Genomic DNA, 21,979 nt, shown 5'->3' with positions numbered 1-21,979 from the left:
CAAACATCAAAAGTACTCAGCACTCACAGTGAGTGACTCACTAATTATCTGTTCGTCCCAGTAGCCGTAGCGACGTCCCGTTGTTGGTGCGCTGAGGCAAAAAAATTCCTTAGGGATGTAGATCGCCGCCTGCAAGAAAGGGGCCTTGACCCGCGCTCAGGGTTTTTCCTGGTGCAAAGGCTGTCCATCGCAATTCAAGGCGGTAACGCAGCGAGTGCGATGGGCACCTTTGCGCCGGGGGTAGCACGGGGAAGGCATCTTTCAGTAGTTTTTATGTTCCTTGTTTAATTTTAAATATATTTAGGGTTCTTAGTTTTAATTTAGTTTTATTTAGTTCACAAGTTATTTATTTGTCTTTTTATTGTAAAGTTTAATTTAGAAAGTCTTAAATGAAATTATACCTATACAATTTGCTCCCATCTAATTAGAACCTTTTAGAATCAAATAAATAAATTATTAAGTACAAAACTGGGGTTTTTCTTCCGTTCTTGAAAATATTTCGCCTCAGAAGTACGTCGCACAAAAAAGGAGCAACAGTATGCGGGGTGTGGTTTGATGAGACATTTTAAATAGATAAGTAGATCGATTGACCGGAACAGAAGCGAAGTTAAGTAAAAACTTTACAAAAGTCTGAGTTTGTGCGTCAAAAATATAAATTCAACGCGTACAATAAATGCAGGTGTCCTAAAACCCTCTCCTATCACCATTTGACGTATTTCAAATCAACTGAACAAAGAAACTGTGTTTGTAAGTCGACTAGATAAGAATATATGACTATATAATTAAATTAACACTATTTTTTCGTCCATATATGTTATGTGTGGCGAAATAGAAACAAATGAAGGCTAACATAGTGTGTGTGTGTCTGATCAATGGATTGTTGGTTAGTGTGAGTATTTTGGAGTTAATTTGTTTTTATATCCCGCTTGTACTGTCACCACACGAGATTGTTATGCCATTTAGGCTTGTGACAGAATTCGAAATTCTATAGCGTTAGTATTGAACAACCGAATCAGCTAGGATCCTAAATGGCGCAACAATTGCGAAGCGTGATGGTACCATTGAGTTTCTGTAAATAAAAGAACAACTTATCATTTGATGTTTAGTAATAAATACTTGATGTCACAAACGCTTTTAATTATATCGACCGAAGCACTCTTTTAGACGAAATTCAAAAGGAAATTCCGGAAATTTTTGAATACCTAAAACAATGCTACGTTACTCTGTCAAATTAATGTTTGGTGAAAAAGAAATTGCCTCATAAACACTTATGTGTGAAGTGAAACTAGTAATATATATGTTGCAGATCATACTCAACCTTCCAAAAGTTTCCAGAAACTTCCATGAGAAAGTTTTCATGCAAGTTTCCACTTAGCAAGTTCCCGTTCAGATTAGGGGTTACTCAATGCTCTAAACTGGTGTCGTCTATTTCATTTAATATTTACGTCACCATTGCCATATGTTTCAACTGTTTTAAGTTTTATGAGACAATTCTCATGCAAGTTTCCGCTTAAAACTTGCATGAGAATTATCTCATAAAAGTTTCCAGTAATTATTCGGAAATTTTGAAAATGTCCTGTGACTTGCCCATGCTAAGGATCGTGACATCATGTCCTAATGTTGCTGACCAGTCTCTTCCATAGGCTTCTGTCACCCGCCATATGTACGGCTTCCTGGAGATGTAGATGCAACGGTCACATTGCTAGTCACACCTAAAACATTTTCAGGCTTTCCCCGCGAACGATGGAGTGTATAATGGCATACATGTAACAGTACCAGTGGCGGGCGTGGCAGAGTTCAGCGGCACTGCCCCGGCTACTGGATCAGTGGCTTTAGCTACTCACACTCCATGTAAGTGTATATTATAAACCTGGGCGTTTAAAAAGCCTAGAAGGTGTTAATCTGCCCCAGCCTTCTCGTACTCTCCTACTAAATTTTAACCCCTATTTCGACCCCTTAGGGAAGCACCTAACAACACTACATTGACCTACTAACACGAAATACGTAAGATACAAGTATTAAGTTACTTAGTTTAGGCAAAGAGAATTTGAAATAGATAGTTAATGTCATGGTAAATTATGTAGCGACAGTACATTTACTGCCATCTTTCGACAGACGATTAAAACTGTTAGAACGCCTTTTGACTTTGATCATTATTCTTTGACTGATATGTGTTAACTTGTTAAATATTAATATAACGCCATAATATTAACGCCAATTTTTGCCGTATAATATTTAAATGTGCACTAGAAAGGGTTCCCACGTGAAATGTGACCAGTTCAATTCAATTTAAAATCCTAGAATATTTTTGCAGGTCCTGAAGTTATGCTGCCGTTTACTCCTAGTACTCCAGACAATGGGCCTTTACCGAAAAATATTATCATAGGAGCTAATTTAGCAGATGCTATTCTCTCCGAAGCTGGAGACGCTAAAATGCCAGAAATTGATGCATTCGTAGAAAAAGAATTCGGAAGGATGGGACCACAAATGGAAAATGGAGCTACATCAGATAAAGAAAGTGCTCTGGACTCAACTCTTCAGCGAATGGAATCAGAAATTTCTATTGAATTATCTCAGTTTGATAAGTTCATAGAGTCAGAATTGGCAAACACTGAAGAAATGGTCCAAGCCGCTCTTAGAAAAGTGGAATCAGAAACAGAATGCACAGACCACAAGATCACACAAACAGTAACAAAAGAGTTGACGGAACAAGAAGCGATAGTACAATTGGCATTGCTTATCCTACAATCGTTTGTGGAATCAAAACTCGCAGAAACAGACAATCTAGTTAAATATGAGCTAGAAAAGGTAAATACATTTATGGATACAGAGCTAGAGAAAACGGATGCTCTAATACGATCTAAACTTTCGGAAATGGAATCTGTTGTAGAATCAAATCTTGCAAGAACGGAATCACTCGTAGAATCTGAATCAGAAAAAGTTGATAGATTTATCGAAGCAGAGCTGGCAAAAACCGAAGCATTTGTAAACTCAGAATTATCTAAAATTGAAAAGGAATTAGAAAAAGTTGAAAAAGCATTAGAAGTTGATGATTCTTGTACAATGAGCAGTGATGGTAAGTATATTGTTATTAAATAATTCAGTAAAAATGCTAGATCTTTTCCTGGATGGGGAGTCCTAGCTGTCTTGTAAAAATTTTCAGGGTTAGAAATTATTCGCCGTTAATTTCGTCTTATATTAAAATGTTTTAATAAACGGGAATTCTGCATCGGCCCGATAAGGCGTGCTCCTCGGGTGTATGTTGGATTCCTCGTTTTAGTGCGAAACATGAATAAAATAATTAATTAAAAAATTAAAAACACGACTGCTGCATTTTAAAGCGAACTGAAAAGCTAAAAATAATGTTCATATGTTAGTTACATAACTTTATGAATCTAAATTGGAATGTAAATATACACTCACGGTCATTCACAGTAAATACATACTAAGGGTTATGCTCATTTATGACCGTGTATGTAGGTACGTGTACATTTAATTTCAATTACAATCGGGGGACCTTGATGTGCCTAAGTGCATTTCATTGAAAAGGTCCCCCGACTGCAATAGAAATTAAATGTACACGTACCTACATTCACGGTCATAAATGAGCATAACCCTTAGTATTTACTGTGAATGACCGTGAGTGTATATTTACATTCCAATTTAGATTCATAAAGTTATGTAACTAACATATGAACATTATTTTTAGCTTTTCAGTTCGCTTTAAAATGCAGCAGTCGTGTTTTTAATTTTTTAATTAATTATTTTATTTTAAACATTTTAGTGAAAAAAACTAAGTATAAAACTATGATTTAAGGTAGGTATATAGATTTCCCCCGGCCATTTAGTTTGTCCACGAAGTTTTTTTTATGTGGATATTAGCTTCTGGAACTGGGACCTTTTAATTAAGCTCACCGTTCCGGAATACGTCCGGGCTTCTTTTCTGTGGACAATATGTGGATGTGTTCACAATTTGGGATATTCGACATTTTTACACGACTGCCCAAACAAAAAGAGTGTATTGTTTTCAGCGTTCATGTTTGTATGTACAGTGAAACCTGGTTAATTGGCACCTGGATAAATGGAAAACCTCAATAATTGCAACCAAAAGTCCGGTCCCGGTCCCTTGAGACCAAAAGGCCTCTATAATTGAAATTTTGGAACCTCTATAATTGCAATTTAGATTTTAGTGCTTTTCGTAATTTTGCCTCTATAATTGACCACATCGCAACTTAAGACCTCTATAATTGACACTGTGCTAAAAAAATCCGTTATTTGTGCTCTTGTTTTTACCTCTATTATCGAAACGAGTCTTGCTTATTACCTCTGTAATTGAAATAATGTAGTGTGTATACAGCAGAAACAATATTTTAATAGCAATGATCATTTTATTTATATCTCCATCCAGAATTTAATTTATTTATTGGGTATCTATCACAGCCTGTAGTAGGTGAAATAGAAAACAAAGTATGCTTTTTACATTCTAATAAAACTTTCTTCTACAATTCAAGGGAATTAAAAATCAATAAAAAACAAAGTATGCTTTTTACATTCTAATAAAACTTTCTTCTACAATTCAAGGGAATTTTTTAAACCCAAATGATAAGAAAATAAAGTGGTAATTAATGTAGTGTAAAAGTGCAAGTATAGACGGAAGCAATATATAGAATGTAAGCGTGTAAATCTACTTAAAATGGTTATTTGCACCTCCATAAAAGAAATTTGTCAGAACGCAACCTCTATTAATGAAAACCTCTATAATTGACACAACGATTTTTTGAACCTCGTTAATTGACACGACCTGCTTAAATGAAAAACCTGGTTAATTGACAAAAATTGGCCGGTCCCTTGAGATTGCAATTATCCAGGTTCCACTGTATATATGTATGTGAGTTTCTTTATTCCACCATAACTTCTGAATGCCTTAACCGATTTAGATGTATGATACATCATTAGAATCCTTACGTCATCCCGACTAACATAGGCTATGTGATGTTATTATAAAACCAATATGGCGGACGTAATACACAAAATTGCGTCACGTTTAGAAAAAAAAATCTTGCAATCCTATCGAGTGGGGTCTCAAAATGAAGGGCCTTGAAAGACGATTTAAAATATATATGCAGCATACGCGTTTAAGTCTTATTTTGGTTAAATAAGGATTTACAAAATGTGCTAAGAAAAATAAATCCTTCTATCTAATTTAGTGAGCTATCAAATGAAAGGATATTGACTGCTGATCATAAAAATATATACAAATCATCCATATGATTTGTGTATATTTTTATAAGGTAAAAGGAACTAAACACAAACATGTTCTAAATCGCCCTATTGAAATCTAAACCTGTGAACTTCGATTTAAGCGATAGGGTTTGAATAATTTATTGCTTATTGCATTCTTATATTTCTTGTGAATAAAATTGTACTTGACTACTAATTCAACCCGACTGTAAAAAAACAGATTTTGATTTAACACGTGCGTAGGTAGGTAGGTACATACCAACCTCAATCATTTCTTCTTAACTTTAGTGCTAAACTAATTTTCATAATAGTAAGAAGTATTTAAGTGACAATGATTATACATATTATGTCTTTCTGTATAGGTCGACTGTAACAATAGAAGTGTATTGTCATTCTATGTCTGAACACCAAATTAAAGGCGCACCAAAGGTAAACTTCGCGTAGGGCCGAAAGCCCGAAGTGTCCAAAAGAGGCATACCTACCTTTAGTATAATATTGTACGCTTACCAAAGCCGAGTGCCTTCGGCGCCCTCATACTCAAAACGTTGGGCGTAGCCCGACGTACGTTGCGCGCTGTACTCTTACCAATCCCGGGCGCCTCCGGCACCCTCACACTAAGAGTGTCGGGCGTAGGTAGTCCGACGTACGTGGCGCGCTGTAGGTGTTCCAAAACCGGGCGCCTTCGGCGCCCTCATATTTAAAGCGTCGGGCGTAGCCCGACCTACGTGGCGCGCCGGACGCGTTCCAAAATCCGGCGCCCTCATACTAAGACTGTCGGGCGTAGCCCGACGTACGTGGCGCGCTGTACGCGTTTCAAAACCGGGTGCCATCGGCGCCCTCATCCTAAAAGAGTCAGGCGTAGCCCGACGTACAAGACACGCTGTACGCGTTCCAAAGCCGGGCGCCTTCATACTTAAATCGTCGGGCGTAGCCCGACCTACGTGGCGTGCCGTACGCGTTGCAAAACCGGGCGCCTTCGGCGCCCTCATACTAAGAGTGTCGGGCGTAGGTAGCCCGATGTACGTAGCGCACTGTATGTGTTCCAAAACCGGGCGCCTTCGGCGCTCTCATACTTAAAGAGTCGGGCGTAGCCCGACGTACGTGGCGCGCCGGACGCGTTTCAAAACCGGGCGCCTTCGGCGCCCTCATCCTAAAAGAGTCGGGCGTAGCCCGACGTACAAGACACGCTGTACGCATTCCAAAGCCGGGTGCCTTTGGCGCCCTTATACTTAAATCGTCGGGCGTAGCCCGACCTACGTGGCGCGCCGTACGCGTTGCAAAACCGGGCGCCGAACATACTAAGAGTGTCGGGCGTAGATAGCCTGACGTACGTGGCGCGCTGCACGCGGTCCAAAATTATGAGTCTTTATTGTGGACCTTCAAACCCTCATGGCCATTATAATTAAAAATTTCTACTTCTTTCTAAGAAGTTATGTTTAAAAATGTCGAATATCCCAAATTGTGAACACATCCACATATTGTCCACAGAAAAGAAGCCCGGACGTATTCCGGAACGGTGAGCTTAATTAAAAGGTCCCAGTTCCAGAAGCTAATATCCACATAAAAAAAACTTCGTGGACAAACTAAATGGCCGGGGGAAATCTATATACCTACCTTAAATCATAGTTTTATACTTAGTTTTTTTCACTAAAATGTTTAAAATAAAATAATTAATTAAAAAATTAAAAACACGACTGCTGCATTTTAAAGCGAACTGAAAAGCTAAAAATAATGTTCATATGTTAGTTACATAACTTTATGAATCTAAATTGGAATGTAAATATACACTCACGGTCATTCACAGTAAATACTAAGGGTTATGCTCATTTATGACCGTGAATGTAGGTACGTGTACATTTAATTTCTATTGCAGTCGGGGGACCTTTTCAATGAAATGCACTTAGGCACATCAAGGTCCCCCGATTGTAATTTTTAATTTTTTAACTAATTATTTTATTAAATATAACTTCTTAGAAAGAAGTAGAAATTTTTAATTATAATGGCCATGAGGGTTTGAAGGTCCACAATAAAGACTCATAATTTTGGACCGCGTGCAGCGCGCCACGTACGTTGGGCTACGTTCGACTCTTTTAGACGAAAGTCGAAGGCACCTGGCTTTGGACCGCGTGCAGCGCGCCACGTACGTCAGGCTATCTACGCCCGACACTCTTAGTATGTTCGGCGCCCGGTTTTGCAACGCGTACGGCGCGCCACGTAGGTCGGGCTACGCCCGACGATTTAAGTATAAGGGCGCCAAAGGCACCCGGCTTTGGAACGCGTACAGCGTGTCTTGTACGTCGGGCTACGCCCGACTCTTTTAGGATGAGGGCGCCGAAGGCGCCCGGTTTTGAAACGCGTACAGCGCGCCACGTAGGTCGGGCTTCGCCCGACACTCTTAGTATGAGGGCGCCGAAGGCGCCCGGTTTTGGAACGCGTCCGGCGCGCCACGTACGTCGGGCTACGCCCGACTCTTTAAGTATGAGAGCGCCGAAGGCGCCCGGTTTTGGAACACATACAGCGCGCCACGTACATCGGGCTACCTACGCCCGACACTCTTAGTATGAGGGCGCCGAAGGCGCCCGGTTTTGCAACGCGTACGGCACGCCACGTAGGTCGGGCTACGCCCGACGATTTAAGTATGAAGGCGCCCGGCTTTGGAACGCGTACAGCGTGTCTTGTACGTCGGGCTACGCCTGACTCTTTTAGGATGAGGGCGCCGATGGCACCCGGTTTTGAAACGCGTACAGCGCGCCACGTACGTCGGGCTACGCCCGACAGTCTTAGTATGAGGGCGCCGAAGGCGCCCGGTTTTGCAACGCGTACGGCACGCCACGTAGGTCGGGCTACGCCCGACGATTTAAGTATGAAGGCGCCCGGCTTTGGAACGCGTACAGCGTGTCTTGTACGTCGGGCTACGCCTGACTCTTTTAGGATGAGGGCGCCGATGGCACCCGGTTTTGAAACGCGTACAGCGCGCCACGTACGTCGGGCTACGCCCGACAGTCTTAGTATGAGGGCGCCGGATTTTGGAACGCGTCCGGCGCGCCACGTAGGCGGGCTACGCCCGACGCTTTAAATATGAGGGCGCCGAAGGCGCCCGGTTTTGGAACACCTACAGCGCGCCACGTACGTCGGACTACCTACGCCCGACACTCTTAGTGTGAGGGTGCCGGAGGCGCCCGGGATTGGTAAGAGTACAGCGCGCAACGTACGTCGGGCTACGCCCAACGTTTTGAGTATGAGGGCGCCGAAGGCACTCGGCTTTGGTAAGCGTACAATATTATACTAAAGGTAGGTATGCCTCTTTTGGACACTTCGGGCTTTCGGCCCTACGCGAAGTTTACCTTTGGTGCGCCTTTAATTTGGTGTTCAGACATAGAATGACAATACACTTCTATTGTTACAGTCGACCTATACAGAAAGACATAATATGTATAATCATTGTCACTTAAATACTTCTTACTATTATGAAAATTAGTTTAGCACTAAAGTTAAGAAGAAATGATTGAGGTTGGTATGTACCTACCTACCTACGCACGTGTTAAATCAAAATCTGTTTTTTTACAGTCGGGTTGAATTAGTAGGTAAGTACAATTTTATTCACAAGAAATATAAGAATGCAATAAGCAATAAATTATTCAAACCCTATCGCTTAAATCGAAGTTCACAGGTTTAGATTTCAATAGGGCGATTTAGAACATGTTTGTGTTTAGTTCCTTTTACCTTATAAAAATATACACAAATCATATGGATGATTTGTATATATTTTTATGATCAGCAGTCAATATCCTTTCATTTGATAGCTCACTAAATTAGATAGAAGGATTTATTTTTCTTAGCACATTTTGTAAATCCTTATTTAACCAAAATAAGACTTAAACGCGTATGCTGCATATATATTTTAAATCGTCTTTCAAGGCCCTTCATTTTGAGACCCCACTCGATAGGATTGCAAGATTTTTTTTTCTAAACGTGACGCAATTTTGTGTATTACGTCCGCCATATTGGTTATATAATAACATCACATAGCCTATGTTAGTCGGGATGACGTAAGGATTCTAATGATGTATCATACATCTAAATCGGTTAAGGCATTCAGAAGTTATGGTGGAATAAAGAAACTCACATACATATATACATACAAACATGAACGCTGAAAACAATACACTCTTTTTGTTTGGGCAGTCGTGTAAAAATATGTCCATGATAACATTTTAAATATTAATGTCTGGGTTTCATAAAAGATTTGGTATTAATTTGTCTTAGCCTCCTACTTAAGTGCCTGCGTACAATTTTTTGTACATATTCCAAAGTCAATTTTTAACTTTTATTGCAATTTCAAAACCAAAACAGTTGCTTCTGGGTCTCAGGATGTTAGCTGTAACTTTGGCATATCCGCTGTAAACACATTACTTAAATTATCCTAAGCGAACATCTTTTGTTCATTAATTTTAACTTTTATGATAACAGATGTTCCTATAACGGAGCCACTTCCACTTCACGTTGCGAATTATCCACGACTTGAAACTATTGAGAGCGATGAATCGTGTAAGTACCGTTTGTATAATTGATTAATCCAACCAACCAACCAACTCCAACCTACTACACTACTATACACTACTATAGTTGGATGGTATTGAATACCATCCAACTATAGTAGATACAGTTGGTCCACAAGTTCAATACGTAATTAAGTATCCATGTACTTATTCTGAACATCATAGAACATCAGAGAAGGGAAAATAAATAGTAGACGGAGGGGAGGACCGAGGAAAAGTATGTAAAGGAGCATGTAGGGACCGTGTCATACCAGGACACTAAGGGGCTGGCTTTGGACCGACCAAGGTGGAGACAACTTCATCACGCTGCACCGACAAGAGACCTCTTAAATTGAATGATGATGACTTATTCTGAGGCATAGACTAGGAATCCTCTAGACGGAGTTTAGAGCAATTATTCCATACAACCGATGCTGCCAAAAATGCGGGGGTGCGCGGGACGAGGTGAGCGAAGTCCCGTGCCGTGATTGGTCCGTTCAAACGACGAACGAGTTCACGGACGTCACACAAACACACTTTCGACTCGAACATGGAGTATAATTACCGTATGCGTGGCAGCAGGGGTAGCGCGACTACGCTCAGTCTAGAGGATGTTTTGTCTGTGTTCTGAGGTTATTCTCGCATTTATAAAAATTGGTTCCCCTTAGAATTGGCTAATTCAAATAATAGTCTTATCTTAACTGAGATATTCGAGTTAGCTTTATTTTTACAAGCTTTTATTTAGCACTGATATACAATGTTAGTTATTATGGGTCAAATTTGGCCCACTATTCGATTTCTGATTGAGCTGAAATATTGCCAGGGATGGTTAATTTTCCAGCAATTTTGGTGCAACATAGTAAAAATAAAGGATTTTCTTCAATTTGTTTGAAGGGAGAGGATTGGTTAAGGCTAATATTACTGTTATTAACCCTAATTATCTATTCCACCTAGAGCATACAGATGCTTTCAACCAACATTGCTGCACCAAAATTGCTGGAAAATTTACGATCACTGGACATTGCATACTTATGTCAATCGGATGACAATGCAATATTATGATACCTAATATTGCATCTGATCTGACGATGGAGACATGATGTGGCCATGGGAACTCTGTGATAAAACAACGCAAACTTATTGTACCGTAAAACGGGGTGACTAGGTTTCGCGGGGAGAGGTGGGTTATGAATGGGGAGAGAAGGTTTGAGAGGGGGGTGAGAAGGGATTTTAAGGCTACTGCTACAAAAATAATGTATTCCAATTTAAAATGGAGCTGTAGTAATACGCATAATAAAAAAAATCGATCCAACAATCTTCCAAAATCACCTTTGTATGAAAACCCCTCTCACCCCAAATACGAGGCACTACGGGGTGAGGTGGGTTATCCTCTTTATTATCGTCAAAGTTATGAAATGGAACTACCCAAAATAAAATAAAACTAAAATACAAACGTCCGGAATACTTATTATATATATTATATACACCATTCAGTTTACATATGTAAAAATAAAATGTTATCGAGCTTTGAATTTCAGTTTTGACCCTACTCACCCCATTTTACGGTATTTGAAGTTGTTAGAATTGTCTCGACGCCAGCGATAAAAGCTTTTTAACCATAAATGTATTTTTTTGCCAAAAACTTTTTTATCCTTGCAGACACTCCAATGCTTCCTTACATTGACACCGGCTCCGCTCCACCTACAATAGGTACTCGAAACCCGAGCATAACCCTGAACGAAGCGCCTTACAACCACCAATACCTTGGAAGAACAGGTAGATATAATTTTTCTTCAAACTTGGCTTGACACGCTACCACAGAATAACTAATAGTACTACCGTGTGTAACGATCAGCAAACATAATACCTACTTATCACTACCTACCTATACACCTTATCATAGAGAAAAAAATACATAGGTACTCGTAGAGTGCTCACTCCATACATCAGTTTGAGTATCAAATAGACTATTATTTTCATAGTCGACATCTAGCATCGAGTAGTGGAATTATCAGTACAGCGACTTGACAAAAGATGTTCCGACGACCGAAAAGTCCACGTCTCTGCGCCATACAAGAATATGGAGAACACCAAATTGCGCACAATGTTGCTCTTGGTTTTCAGGGCGATGCTCCATGCTCCTGTCCTTCCATATCTTTTAAAGCTGCGCCATTGCTCCTTTTGCCATCCCGATTCGACGTCGCACTTCAGCTTCGCAAGAGCCATTATTACTAATGTTAATATTTCTCTATGACCTTATAAACCATAGAGGTACCATAACATAGAGATGACACGGGGGAGGGGCCAAACGACCGAACGAGATGCACTTATGGAAAATTTAGTAGGAGTAGCAGAGAAAGCGGTATTATTGCTTGTCCTTGTCACAGTCTCACTTTTTGTTTGTTCCCCACCAAAAAATTAGTATGGTTTATGGTGGGCAACATATAACCCGACCGAATTATGTAGATTGTTTTTGGCATGTTGTCAGGAATGTTAAAACGTGTTTTTAATATTGTCGCTTTGCGTATGTTTTGTCCGTGATGGAGGCACGTGTATAGCTCATCTATGTAATACTAGGTCTATGTTATAAACACAGTCGCATTGAGGGTGTTTTTCATTATTTACAGCACCAGTCCTGTACCATAGGAGGCAACTTCCGGTCGTCAACGTCATCAGGGGCACAGCGAGAGCCACAGGCAACATTAAGCTGTTTTCAAAATTTCCATGTATGTTATTTTCTTAACTACGATATTATAAAATTTAAGGATGACTCACGCTAGACTGAGCCGAGCCCAGGTTATAAGAATAATAAGAATAAGAATAAGAAACCATTTATTGCAACACAAAAAGCACACTGGTTACATAATATAATAACATTTACCAAAGAATTTGTGCGGCAAAAGGAACGGGCTCAGCATACGCCGCGTCAGTCATTTCATTAGAAATTGCCTGCGCAGCGCTGATTTTCAGTCATTTATACGGGTTAGTGGAAATTTACTTGTATGTACATCCAAAGCATAAAACAAAAAAAAAGGGAACTACGAAGATAACAATATCTAGTCAAAGTAGGTAACAATAGTTTTTAAGTCTTGTTATTTAAATACTTTTTTTAACGGTTACATAAAAACGACATTATTATTAGAAGTTAGGTATGTTAAAAAGGTTGAGGCAACCTACATAATAGAGTCGCACCAAACAAAGTCTGCAGCAGATTTGATAGCCCACGCTGTGTAAGTGTTATGTATACGTCATAATTACATAGAAGTTTGACGTTTAATGGCTCCTCTACACGATGGGCTAACGGCGACCACTCCAAGGGAGGTATTTATGCGTTAGAGGGAGCAAGTGATATTGCTATCTCCTTCTACCGCATGGCTGCGTCCCTTGGAGTGGCCGGCGTTGGCCCATCGTGTAGAGGAGCCATAAAATGACACTTCCACTGCTTGGCCTATCAAAATCGCTGCAGACTTTTTATGGTCTGACTATATATCATTTTCTATGACGGCTGATCGGTGATCACATCACGTGGTGCTTTCAATAGAAAACGAAGCGCCGGAAGTTCCGGCCTGGCCCCGGCCCGGTGTAGCGTGGTTCATCCTTTATTCAGCTGCAGTAGACATCCGAACGTCACAAAGCTCTTTCTATCTCTATTAAATGAAGGGCACGAAAAATCGCTTCAAGCGAATACTAGAGCGTCGAGCGTAAAAAACAAATGTAAGGTTTACTATGAAGGCCGCCAACTCAATTATTACGTTTTCTTCCTGCAGGTCCACCGTTGCAAGCGACGGAAATAGGTCCGGACGGAAAGAAATACATATGGATAAAGAAAACATCTGGTGATAAAGGTACGGCATGTTTTCTTAAGTACCCCGGAGACCGAGGTGAGTTGTGACAGAGGAGAGTTGTCACATCGTAATTTTTTTGGAATCTATTAACTAGAAACTAGGTCGCAATAGCGCGCGTTTGTTAGTTCAAGTTAGGAGCTATCAAACGCACACTGTTGCGACCTAGTTTCTAGTTAATAGATTCCAAAAAATCGACGATGTCACAACTCTCCTCTGTCACAACTCACCTCGGTCTCCCCTATATGTTCTGAAATAAGTAGCCGAAAAAATATAGAAACTGTCCTGGTTTAGAAATAGTAAATCTAAACATACAGAAAATAACAATTAATAATTTGGTTGATCTTAGCTTGGTTCCATTTTCATTATTGGGCCAATAGATATATGTTTTATCAGGTTTTTTTGTCAGTCTGTTTGCTATAGTAGACAAAAAAAACGTATTTTTAGTTATAAAAACACCGAACCAAATAGAGTCAGACCAAGAAAAGTCTGCAGCGGATTTGATAGCCCACGCAGTGCACGTGTTATTTTGAACGTCAAACTTCTATGAAATTATGACGTATAAATAACACTTACACTCCGTGGGCTATCAAATCCGCTGCAGACTTTTTTGGTCCGACTCTACAGAACCTCCTCCTTCTATGAAATTGAAGTCAGTTAAAAATAAATAACAACTTTCAGTCGAAACGTTGTTTCCCTATTTCAAAAAACCGGGCAAGTGCGAGTCGGACTCGCGCACGAAGGGTTCCGTACCATAATGCAAAAAAAAAAACAAAAAAAAGCAAAAAAAACGGTCACCCATCCAAGTACTGACCCCTCCCGACGTTGCGTAACTTTGGTCAAAAATCAAGTTTGTTGTATGGGAGCCCCATTTAAATCTTTATTTTATTCTGTTTTTAGTATTTGTTGTTATAGCGGCAACAGAAATACATCATCTGTGAAAATTTCAACTGTCTAGCTATCACGGTTCGTGAGATACAGCCTGGTGACAGACGGACGGACGGACGGACGGACGGACGGACGGACGGACGGACAGCGAAGTCTTAGTAATAGGGTCCCGTTTTACCCTTTGGGTACGGAACCCTAAAAATCTTATTTAATAATAGCAGAAAAATTATGTGATTTTGAGCGCGAATATTTACCTACAGATTAATTTGATATGATATTGAGCGCAAATACAGAATATTATTTATCACTATATTTTGTTTACAGAAAAGCCTTCGCAACCAAAACTCGAAATCCCCCAATCCTCGGATCCAAAGGGAGCCATAGAAACGAATTGCGGGGACCCTGGCAGTGAAGAACCAGAAGATTTAGGACCTCCCATTCCTATTCGTGGTGAAGTAGTTTTTGAGGGCACAGCACCTGCTTATGGCTCAGTTAGTATAACTGGGCATAGTGTTGAACCCTAGATAACTAACATGGACATGACTACTTCTAAGATCTGGTAGACTAATACGGAACATTAAATAAAAGTATTAACTCACTGACCTATAGACTTCACTGGTGACCGAAGAGCTGGCAGCTTTCTCGCTCAACGTATTAGCTTAGCAATACAGCGGGGAAATGCTGCCAGCGTCCTCGGCACCATGCCAAAGGGGCCCAATTACTTAGATATATTTTAATTTTATCTCATTTTATTTAGTATTAGTTTTTAGTTTTAATTTAGTTTTATTTTATAGATAAGTTAGTTTATTTTCATTTTTAATATTTGTATCTACCTTATCAATAAACTTTTATCAACAGACAAGATTGAATGACTCACAGTTATAGACGGGTCTATCGTGAATAAAGGTAATAAAATAAATTCACGATAGACCCGTCTATAAATATGAGTTAATACTTATGTGTTCAAAACGCGAAAGTTATAAATATTATATAAAATAAAAGTTTTATAAACTGAATACCTACCACATGTTATTTCTAAATCCTATAGGTATCTACTTCCTATTGACAGCTGCTATTTTTTTTAACCCTAAGGCTTACATTTATTTTAAATACAGCCAAATACTCTTTTTAAACAATAAATAGCCTTAAAATAGAAAATACAAACTAAAATTAAAAACTAAACTTAAAAATAAACTATAAATAGAAAATTTGCCCCAAATCGCCGTCTATTGGTAGCGTGCCCAGAAGGCTGGCAGCATTGCCACGTTGTATGGCAACTGCGCTAGATATGACCCAGCCCTCTGGTCACGCGTCAACTCAATTAACCTGTGGCTAATTTGGCTGAAAACTCTGTGGGCGCTTTCCCCCCAAGGCCCCATAGTCTCAACCCCAAACGGCTCAAATATGCAACCACTATTTATGGTATTAATAACAAAACTTCCTTGAGGCACGGAAGGAGTTATTTGTTTTACAAGGGAGCAAAGTTGTTTAACCGCTCGTGCTAATATTTATACGCGAGCAAGCGAAAGATTCCAAAATTGAACCGAACTAGTGTAGAGAGTGGTTTCAAAAACGGAATCTTGAGCGTTGCGAGGGTTTCAAAGCATGAGGGTTAAAGAAAATTTGCCTCCGAGTGAAATACAAAAATTTTCACCGCACCAACTCGAATAATATATTAACTGTAAGATATCAAACAAAATCAAATCCAAATGAATGTTATTAAATATTTATCATTGAAAACCATAATTTAAAAGTCAATTCTACCAGTAAACATAAGAAAACAACTCAAAATTTGCATTTGATTACTTTGCCTCACATGTGAATAAAATGCAACTTTGCTATCAATTTTTGAACAATCAAGAGAGCCTTTACCAGTTAGTGTGGTGAAAATATATTTAAATGGGTCACTCGCGTATTTTATGTCGAAAATCGCACGACATGTTTCACTCCGTTTTGAGGAGCATCAATCAATAAATAAGTATGTAGAAATAACCTTGACATCAAATCGAATACTTGTGACTATATTTATTTTAGTCAAAGTCAGCGAAAAACTCTCATGCAGCATATCTGAGATCTGAAATATCGAGAGCATTGATTTACTTAGGTACGGCCCAATCCGAACAAAGCATATAAGATATCACAGCGATACGATACTATCATCCAGTGTCTGGTTGAAGTTGTGTCACTTTTGACACTGTCAGATCGGTATCGTATCGCTGTGACATCTTATAAGCATTGTTCGAATTGGGCCGCTACTCGTACAACTTTTAGGCGCCATTCATTTATTACGGAGGGGGGTCGAACATATCTTATTTTTTCTTACAATGGGGAGGGAGGGGCTTTGCATAGTTCTTACGTAAGATCACAAAATGAAATGAATGAATGAATGAAATGAAATGAAGAGAAATGTGTCGACAATTCGCATTCAAAAGTATCTGCAACTGTTTGATGGTTACAGAGAGATATCTTTTTGATAATCTAGAATAAAATCTATAGATACTTATGACGCAATAGTCTGGCTACTTTAGAGCAAATTAATAAATTAAAAACATTGCTTATACAGAACTTTTGCGAAAACAATTATGTATTAGCCGAATTTAAAAAAAACCCTTTGTTGACATTGCTCCAAGTGCAAGTATCATTTCTACCTAGTCAAGTAGGTACCTACGTACAAGTATTGTGCAATTTTATTATACCAATTAAGACAATAAGGTGGTGGGACTAGTGCTCGACATGCCCAATAGATGACACCCTCCTGTCACCTATATTGACAATGACTTAAGTTTCAAGATGACATGTACTGGGACGGCGTCGAGCACCAGTACCACCACCTTAAATGTTCTAATAACTACATTCTAACTCTAACGATACCTCAAAACCGGGCAAGTGCGAGTCGGACTCGCGCACGAAGGGTTCCATACCATAATGCAAAAAAAAAAAGCAAAAAAAACGGTCACCCATCCAAGTACTGACCCCTCCCGACGTTGCTTAACTTTGGTCAAAAATCACGTTTGTTGTATGGGAGCCCCATTCAAATCTTTATTTTATTCTGTTTTTAGTATTTGTTGTTATAGCGGCAACAGAAATACATCATCCGTGAAAATTTCAACTGTCTAGCTATCACGGTTCGTGAGATACAGCCTGGTGACAGACGGACGGACGGACGGACGGACGGACAGCGAAGTCTTAGTAATAGGGTCCCGTTTTACCCTTTGGGTACGGAACCCTAAAAACCGAATTAGGTGGGACTACCACTTTTTGGGGGCGGGTATACAGGATGATTTCGGGGTCGTGGAGCACGAGAGCCAGACATCATACAGAATCCAAAGATGAGCCTAATGATGTTGTTAATTATTGTTTATCACCAATAATGATGATTATTTTCCAGATGACAAGTAGGAAAAAACACTTTTTAGCATACAATTTGGTGACCCTACTCAATGTGACGTCTTGTCGCTTTCCATACAGCGTATGTCAAAAGTCATAGGGCGACCATAATTACTTAGTATAACATTAATTTTACTTGAAAAATAAGAATAATTAAAGTAATTATCTTTTAATCAAATACTACCATATGATAATGTGGATCATTTACAGAGTCAGAAAAAGTGGTTCTGGATCACGACCCAGAAATCACCCTGTTTAACGTCCACTGCTAAACAGGGGGAAAAGCCCAAACATAATTCTTAAACATCTGCCTAATGTAACAAATAGTTGATAATAGTTTGCTCCTATTCGACATTTTAAGGTGGTTCGATTTTCATACAAAATTCAATCGCCTTTCATTAAGTCACTACAAACTATTACTACATAAATTGTTCCGCATTTATCTACATTCGAATATTAGTTTGCGCTTAATTATTAACACATTCGGTGCGGCAGCGCAAAACCCAAACTTACTGCCAGAGCGTTACGAGTCATATACTTCCCTTATTGAAAAAGACAAATTTGCGGCACGACCTACATTTTCCCGTACCATGTCCTGACTTTAAAGGTCCCTGCAGACCTGGAATGTTATCGATTTGAACTAAAAGTCATTCTGATCAATAGACTATATCCTTGTGTATATACAGCTGCCGTCGCCCGCGGATCTGTATAAAATTCCAAAAGATATAGGCATTTTTCAAAACCCTTAATTTTACTGGCATATACTTCCCTTCCCGCACAGGCCGTATATAACTCTAGTGATGGGATACTAAGGAATCGATAACGACTTTTATAATCGACAAAATATTCTAAGGATGACTGGTAGAGAATGCCTCCTGGCAATAAGTTCGCCTTTTGTAAACTAAGTTATTTCTTTTATTCAATAAAGTATAAAATAAATAAATACTAAAATAAAATATTTATTATTGTGTCTGTACTGTGTTCAAACTAAATATTATGCTTCTTCATACAATTATAAAAAGGGGTCGGACTTTTAGAGTAGGTAATTTTCTTTTGAAATAGAATATACTTGAAGTAAGAATATCGGGAGCATAGTCATCTTCTTCTTATTCACACGGGAATATAGAAAAACCACCGCCGCACCGGGGGTAAGACAAGCGCAGATAGCTGCCGCACCGGCGGAAAGTCAATTACGGCCAAATGCTTCCCGTAACGCAGCGAATGTGTAAAAAAAATATTTCATACAGAAATCATGCATAAATCATCGACCATCGTTATCTTTTTATCAATTTTACGTATGTGTGCGTCACAAATGTCGTGTTGGTACAAATACATTGCGACGTCCCCCGCACTCCATGTGTAAGTTTGTTAGAAAGTAACAAAATTTAACAGAGGTTTGCTATGTTCTGGAAAAAAACCGGCCAAGTGCGAGTCGGACTCGCGTTCCAAGGGTTCCGTACATTACTCAATGTTTAACAGTATATTTTTTATATATATGTGAAACGCGAGTGAATTGCCTTTAAAAAACCCGTAGGGGTCGGATCAAAAACTAAGTAATTGGTCCGACCCACGCTTGACTACATATTTCTAATAGGTTTTCCTGTCATCTATAGGTAAAGACCTCTTTTATGTATTTTTTTCAAAATTTTAGACCCAGTAGTTTCGGAGATAAAAGGGGGGGAATGGTCATTTTTTATCTATTTTCTTGAATTACTTCTAAACTGTTCATTTTAAAATTATAAAAAAATATGTTTGAGATTCTCACCTTGAGCTCTTTCATTTGATATATAACACGATATAGTTTGAATAATTTTATTTTTTTATTTTCTTATTTACCCCCCAAAAGTGGCCCCCATGTTTAAAATGCATTTGTTTACATATGTGTACCAAATTTCAACTTAATTGGTCCAGTAGTTTCGGAGAAAATAGACTGTGACAGACGGACAGACAGACAGACAGACAGACAGACGCACGAGTGATCCTATAAGGGTTCCGTTTTTTTCCTTATGAGGCACGGAACCCTAAAAACCGTTAATTACCTACCTATCATTAGCATTACCTACCGACACATTTACCGCATTCCGTGTGAACTGTCAATCTAATTAAAACAAAAAAGGTAAAGTTTGATTTTATAAACATAAGTAGGAAACAATTATTTATGTCGGCAATATAACGGTATCAGAGACCAGTCACTAATAAATATTGTCAATTAGGTACCATGAAACATTGCTTTCATCATCTTAATTTCATTTATGGTTCCCGCAAATACTTATACTATGGGCTATACTGAAAGTTTTTTTTTAAATTATTATGAATGGGCTTACTCATGGCCACAGACTAGCCGAGGCGTAGACGTGGCCTACGATGGAGCGAGCTCGCCCAGAAGGTGCCTGTTCACTCTTGATTTGAAGGTTGCCGGGTTATAAGAACACGGAAATATAGACGCCGGCAAGGAATTCCATTCCTTGGCAGTGCGCATAAGGAAAGTAGAAGCAAAGCGCTTCATGCGAATTGGTGGAATATCTACCAAGTAAGGATAGAAACCGGCCGTGCGTCTAAAAGTCCGATGGTAGAATGGGGAAAGTTTCAGGATTCTGATATATGAGAAGACTTATTTTTTCTAAGTGGCCAGTCCAGGAATTTTCAGTATGCCCTAACTAGATAAAGTGTATCTTACATATTATTTTCCTGATTTGTCGTCTGGCTATTATAGGAGAACGCAAATGGAGCATTCCACGGGCTGTCCCATACAAACTTTTTTTTCGGCGTTTAAAGCCGACGATTATTTTTCTGGTCATATTTTTGACCAATTGATACAGAAAAAGAAACTCCTATACCTGCAAATCTTCATAAAACTCGCGTTTGTACGGGACAACGGTAGTGTGATATTTCATAAGATTTCAAGAATAAATTATAATTATTTTATGTGAGTTATGTTAAACTTATGGCATTCAGTGGGTAGTGATTAGAAATGTGATTTGTGTTTACCCGAATATTTGTTAATTAATCTGTTGGTAGTCGCGAAAATGACCCTTCTCTCCTACCCGCCAATTCAAATGATGAAAAAGTATAAATGTAACTTACCATGGGATGGAAGGGGCATTCTCGCTTTGGCGCTTGAACCGGTAACATTGAGTAGGAAGGCTTACTGCGTGTTAAGAATGTCGAAAGTGTTGAAGTAAGAACTTGGAGCAGAATAAATGTAATTAATTGTACCCAGGACTTTGATTCATCACAGTAGACAATTTCATGGGATGCTCCAATTGAGAAAATATAGAATCTAAAACTACACGAAAAGACAATAACAGTTTTGAATTCACGGTTACGGGATATGAACCCCTTTTGTATGTTTTCGAGCTCCCGATATTTCGACACACAGTTACATGCATCTTGTTCATGGGTACAACAAACAAGTTGAATGAATTCCGTTCTTAATATATTTAATACGAATATAATATTCCTTTTTTACTAATATAAGTTTTCACTAAAATTCGTTATTTTTTCCCTTAATAATTTAGCCACATCATCACATCATCTACTTATTGCTAGTAAATCCGATAAATCCGATTCGAAAATATTTACAGTAAAATATTTACAATAAAATTTAACAGACACGTGCCGTGTCGTATAAAATTGCTACAGACGTGTGTTTACGTTTCAGAAATAGGTACTCGTACAGGCATGCAAAACGCAAATTGCATGCAAGTTTAAGTAGCAAACGTATTTAGGTAAGGAATTTAAATTCCGACCCATTTCGTACTTTGTCACAGTGACAACCGTATGAGGTCTCTAGCGGCTTTCATATTGATTGTCACTGTGACAAAGTACGAAATGGGTCGGAATTTAAATTCCTTGACTGTACCTACCGTTTAACAGACGTTTCAAAATATCGTTAACTTGGCATGCTACTGATTAATTTTAGGTTTTACAGGCATTATACGATGATGATGATGATTCGATATGTATACGAGGCGAGAAATGCAACGTACCGTAAACCGGGGTTACTTTGATCAATTTTAGAGTATGGCACCTTTTTTTGACGATCCTAATATACGTAAAAATATGAAATAAAAATATAATAAT

The 21,979-nt window shown here is 39.0% G+C and overlaps 2 protein-coding genes across 2 annotated transcripts in view; one reads left to right on the top strand and one right to left on the bottom strand.

The window, feature by feature from the left end:
• The window catches only part of LOC134676799 (uncharacterized), a 344,277-nt gene that overhangs the window by 79,236 nt on the left and 243,062 nt on the right, over positions 1 to 21,979 (bottom strand). The window lies entirely within an intron of this gene.
• On the top strand, positions 766 to 15,033 carry LOC134676803 (uncharacterized). The gene is made up of 7 exons (XM_063535184.1): positions 766 to 889; positions 1,728 to 1,851; positions 2,315 to 3,076; positions 11,439 to 11,555; positions 12,407 to 12,505; positions 13,547 to 13,660; positions 14,834 to 15,033. The coding sequence occupies exons 1-7, from the start codon at positions 839 to 841 to the stop codon at positions 15,031 to 15,033; spliced, it is 1,467 nt and encodes a 488-aa protein (XP_063391254.1). The 5' UTR covers positions 766 to 838.

This window comes from Cydia fagiglandana, chromosome 25, assembly GCF_963556715.1.
Source record: "Cydia fagiglandana chromosome 25, ilCydFagi1.1, whole genome shotgun sequence".
Lineage (NCBI taxonomy): Eukaryota > Metazoa > Arthropoda > Insecta > Lepidoptera > Tortricidae > Cydia > Cydia fagiglandana.
Note: the sequence above shows the minus strand (reverse complement) of the source record. Positions and strands in the feature narration are given on the sequence as shown.

What these genes read in the sequence shown, in the direction of transcription:
- LOC134676803 (XM_063535184.1), top strand. Translation starts at nt 839, where the DNA reads ATGAAGGCTAACATAGTGTGTGTGTGTCTGATCAATGGATTGTTGGTT. An exon ending in TCAATGGATTGTTGGTTAGT is followed by an intron (nt 890 to 1,727) that starts GTGAGTATTTTG and finishes AAACATTTTCAG; the next exon opens with GCTTTCCCCGCGAACGATGG. An exon ending in GCTGTTTTCAAAATTTCCAT is followed by an intron (nt 12,506 to 13,546) that starts GTATGTTATTTT and finishes TTCTTCCTGCAG; the next exon opens with GTCCACCGTTGCAAGCGACG.